General features: G+C 23.2%; 1 protein-coding gene across 1 annotated transcript in view; it reads left to right on the plus strand.

Moving 5' to 3' along the window:
• LOC136075029 (uncharacterized) overlaps positions 1 to 5240 on the plus strand; it is a 12540-nt gene extending 7300 nt beyond the window's left edge. Inside the window, exon 2 of the mRNA XM_065787249.1 lies at positions 4608 to 5240. Within this exon, the coding sequence (XP_065643321.1) occupies positions 4608 to 5158 (551 nt within the window). The 3' untranslated portion in view covers positions 5159 to 5240. The remainder of the gene's footprint in view (positions 1 to 4607) is intronic.
• The last annotated feature ends 213 nt before the right edge of the window (positions 5241 to 5453 follow it).

The raw sequence follows: 5453 nt of genomic DNA on the forward strand, positions 1-5453 counted from the left end.
TGACTTATAAATAAATAATAAACTAGTGTCGATTGCGCCATTCTAATTCATGGAAGTTCTTATCGCAACAATCTTACGTCCTAAATCCCAACAAATTAATGGACTCAGACGTTTTATGGATGTTTGCTCTTAACGTTAATCTGGATTTCATTCTAAACGGACAATCGACTAAATCTAAAGTTTTTTCTAAACGTTGTTTTGAAGTTTAATAGATGTTTGTGTATTTACTAATTATGCAAGTAGACTACAAGTATTCAGGTTAATACCGTCTAAATTTTTTTGTAATATAGTTTTTTAAAAAGTATTCAAAATTTATTTCCACAAGAATAGTTAAGAATTAGGCGAAATCAACGTTTTTATCTAAGTTTCGAGTCTACATTGTTTATGGTGCAATAATGTACATTCATAATGTCTGTGGTGCAATAATGTAAATTGGCATTCATAACAATAGTTCATAAAACTAAAACCTAAGTAAATAAAAAGCAAATCTGCTTTTGGTTAAATTTGATTTGAGATTTAATTTAAAATTGATAAGATTGATCACAGTTTTGGAGCTCCCCATTTAACTTTACTTAAGCTACGAGAGTTTTAAATTATAATAGTTATAAAAATAAAAAGAAAACAAAGTTACTGATCGAACATGTATAATGTTGCTAAAACGTTTTATAACTAAGTAGAGAACAGATTTAATTTCTATATATATTTATTTTGTGTATTAATAATGGAAATATAATAATAGTTGTTGTGATATTAAAATAATGATTGTATAAATAATTTTTATTGTGTAAAATATAACTCACTTTTCAATTTGTTCACTGGTTATACTGATTATCAAATCACAAGACACAAGTTCGTTTAGATGTTTTTAAGTAAAGTTATTCTTCATTCAGGAAATAAGAGACTTTTTAAGCATTTTTTGTCAATTAAAACATAAGAGGTCTTATATTGGATAAGAATAGTTTTTTTGATACTATCAGTGAAGCAATTTGTGCACCATAAATTTAGATGGGATATAAATTCTCATCCAAATAGATTCAATTTTTTTTCTTTTAAGTTTAAAGCTTTTATAAAAAAAAAACCATTATTATAAAGTTAGTTAATTTATTATGTTTTTAAGCGAAAATATTTTTTTGTTGAACTCGTAACGTCAGGCTCGCTTTTACATGGAGTGTAAGAGCTGTATAAAGCTAATACGATACCTTCCAATAAATATCTCGGTGTTTCGGATTTTATAACGTCGCGGTAAACGAAATATATCATTTTTTAAAAAGGGAACTGATTGTGTCGACACACAATTAAAGCAAAATTTATGTCAACACACGATTAAATCTAACTACATGATTTGAGTTAGTTATCAAAAGTTTAATCCTCCGTCGGGCGCGCTTGATCGAAATGATACGCGTCAATCATTTTTATCTTGTCCATGTTTTTGAGTAATGACTTAATGTTCTGCTTTTTAGTAACTTTATTTTTTTTTTCTTTTATTGTTCTACATCATCAAACATGTTTAAATCACTTCATATGAATTGATTTCCACTTCAAAGAAATCGATTTTTGAATTCCTCCTAATTGCCTCAAAAATGAATGATAGCGTGAGATGATTTAATCTTGAAAGTTTAAAAATATGGCATTATTTATTAGTCAAACAAAATCTAGTCTAAAAATCTATTAGTTTTACAAATTCTATATTTTCTCAACCTTTTGTTAGAGGAAATGTTTTCTTAAAGAAATATTATCATGAATTAGTTATGTCTTAACTTATTTCAAGAAGTTCAAAAAATTAGAGTTACCAAAAGAACTCAGTGATATTTTACACTGTTTTAGAACAATCCCAAGATAACATAAGAAATGAAAATAAAAGAAAAAGATGCCAGACATTCACAAACTAAACGATTAACAAGGTATAATGCCATCCACCTAATTGTTTGATACACCTTGAAGGCTATTGCGGAAATTGCGGAAAAACTGTAGCAGGTTTTGACGTTCAAAAAGATATATTCGAACATGATGATTAACATATTAAATTAATATTATATAAATGTTACACTTCTTTTCAAAAAATTCAGTAACTTTTCACTTGAAATTTATATCAATTTGATAAATGCGCCTCTTTTATTTAAAATAGCAATTGTGCTGGAATTTTTAATTATTGTTATTATTTGATATTTTTTCAAAGATTATTTAAGCATTTTATAAAAAAAACGGTTACGGTTTAAAACTGATTTAAAGAGGAAACATCAAGAAAACAATAAATACAAGTATTTTACATATATATATATATATATATATATATATATATATATATATATATATATATATATATATATATCGTTTGCTTGTCTTCGTTACGTTTATATAATAAGAAATTTTTTATAAAATTATTTATAATATATAACTTTATTTTCGCTTTATTTATAGGTATTACTAAAGTAACTGATAATAATTTACAAACTGTAAATTCCGTTTTAAAAAAAAACGCGTTTTACACATTTTTTGCGGCTTTTAAATTATGTTAATGACGTCATACAAAATAACAGTAACCAAATCTATTTTTTAATTTTTTTATTTTCGTTTTATTTATATCACATCAATAAAATTGATAGTTTATGTTCTCCAACGAAATTATATAATTTAACGTGATCTAAACTTTATGGTGAAGCCTCAAATACTTTCATTTCAAATATTAAACTAACAACTTTAAACGCGATAAATTTATCATAATGAATCTAATAAAACTTAGTAAATAAATATACCATAATTAATCTAATAAAACTGAGTAAATAAATATACCACAATTAATGTAATAAAACTGAGTAAATAAATATACCATAATTAATGTAATAAAACTTAGTAAATAAATATACTATAGTTAATATAATAAAACTGAGTAAATAAATATACAATGATTAATCTAATAAAACTGAGTAAATAAATATAGCATAATTAATCTAATAAAACTGAGTAAATAAATATACCATAATTAATGTAATAAAACTAAGTAAATAAATACATTTCAAAAAATTCTTTTCAGAAAATATAAAAAATCTTCGTGAGACCTGGAAAGGCATAGTTAGATTAGATTTGGTTCAGTTAACTTATGTATGTTTAATTAATGTATGTTTTGTTAACTTCTAAGCAATTTGGAAGTCAGGGTACATTATTGACATTTTCGACATTTATTAGCTTTATATTTCATAACAACGGTTGCGATAGTTACTATATCATTCTATAAAACTAAACGGTTGATTCAAATTTTGTTCGAATTTGTGAAAAGATTTTTTTAAAGTTCGATCGTCGAGTTTTAAGTATATACAGCACAACGTTATTTTTTTCTAAAAAAAGTTATACGAACTCATAGCGTCACTATCGTTTATTAAAACATACACGGGTAACAAAACTTCCTAAAATTCGTAAGTAATTTATATATAGTAATATATATTCGGAAGTAAAATCTTCAGTTTTATATTCATTTATTTGTTTTTATTAATAAAGTTTTTGTTTCAAGACTAAATTAATATATTTCTAAAACAATAACTTGCGACGACTGTCTTTTGTTTAAGATTGATGATAATAAGTATTTTTTTGTTGTGGATATATTAGTTAAATTATATTACAAATATACAAGATTAAGTTGCTAAAATATATAAACCTTAAAATTTAATTTAACATTTTTTATAATATTTGATTTCTATCTCTAAGCTTATTCTTTTTAATATAACATAGCATATAGATACGTGTTTATAATTTTCAAACTTTTTATATATTTAATCGTTATATGTTAATGGAAAGAGTTTTAAGTTAATATGAAAATAGTGAAATATTTTATAAAAACGAACGATTTTATATTGTATCATCTTCATTTGAGTATAAAAATTTTTTATAAGAATATTGCAACTTGAAAATATCGCGTTCACGAAATTGAAGTTTCGTATTCAAAAAATTAAACAAATATTTTAAAATTAGAAATCAACCTGCCTTCATAATGTTAGTGGTGCAAAATAAAATTGCACTTTATTCCTGCACTTGACCTGTTGAAAGTTTCAGTATTTTACGAATTCACTATAAATTGTCCTTAAAGAAATAAATTCGTCAAAGTTTTTAATCAACGTCGAAGTCAAATGAACAAATATTCTTTTTACATAATTTCTTTTGAAATTTGATTTATAAAAACATTCACTTGTTTAATAAAATGTTTTATTAAAGCAACCAAACGACGAAGTTTTCTTGGAATATATGAACAAAAGAAAGTATTTTTAAGTTATATAAATGAATAATTTTTGTTATGTTATTTTAAATATATTTAATTTATAACTTATTTGAATTATTTCGTTTTAAAAATGTGATAAAATGCTTAAATTAAAAAATTGTCTATATTTTTATAATTTATTTTAAAGAATTGTTTTATTTAAAAGTTTCACTATTTTAATATTTTTATATATCATTTTATTTTAATATTAAATTATATATGTAAATGATTTTTTATTCAATCATTAAATTAGTAAAAATTATATGTATGAATATTTAGATTATGTATATGTTATAATTTTGATAATTACTTTAATAGTTTATTTGTTTGTTTTTATAATTAATATTTAATTTTACTTTAGATCGTCTAAGAAAAAGTAAATATGATCGTGATTTATTTATTGAGTGTTTTTATGAAAGTCAATCATTATTTACTGATGAAATAATATCAATTGTTGATGAACGATGGTGGATTATTTCGATTGACGATGGAAAAACTTCTTACTTAACTGCTTGCAAAAATTATTTCGTAAATCAGTACTTTAAATCTGGAAGAAAGTTAACGTCGTTAGATGTTCGTAAAAATATTTTATGTGATGAAGAAAAAAAACTTTTAATTCAATGTTCAACTAATGTTCGCGTTGTCAATTTTCATCGTCCGATTAATTTCGAAGGATGGATACCGAAAGATAAGATTGAAGTGTTGAATATATGGATCTCAGATTATTTAATAACAAAAAAAGATTTTGAAAAGAATTTTCTTCCGTGGATTAATCTTTGTGAAGAATTAGAACTTGAACTTCACGACGACATTGATTTGATTGAAGAAATTTATGAATGGATTCGTTGTTTGAATATCAAGGAGTTTTTGATCGATTACCGTGGAAAATATTTCGTAACCTCGATAAATTAAAAAACTTTAGAATACGCTAAAATATTTAATATCTTAAATATATTAAATAAAAAAAATAATTATAAATAACTAATGAAATTTTAATGTAATAATTTATAATAAATATGCTTTTAAATAAGGTTGTTCACAAAAGCAAAAGTTGAATTTTCGATTAAAAAAAAAAGTTTTCAAAACTCTATTTTTGTTTCGGTAAGTTCGAAATAATTTCAAACTAATTAATTTTTTATCGAAACGATTTTTTCATTTCCAAATTGTAAAATTTGCTTCGAAGTATTATTTTGATTTCGATATTCTG

Source organism: Hydra vulgaris, chromosome 01, assembly GCF_038396675.1.
Source record: "Hydra vulgaris chromosome 01, alternate assembly HydraT2T_AEP".
Taxonomy (NCBI): domain Eukaryota; kingdom Metazoa; phylum Cnidaria; class Hydrozoa; order Anthoathecata; family Hydridae; genus Hydra; species Hydra vulgaris.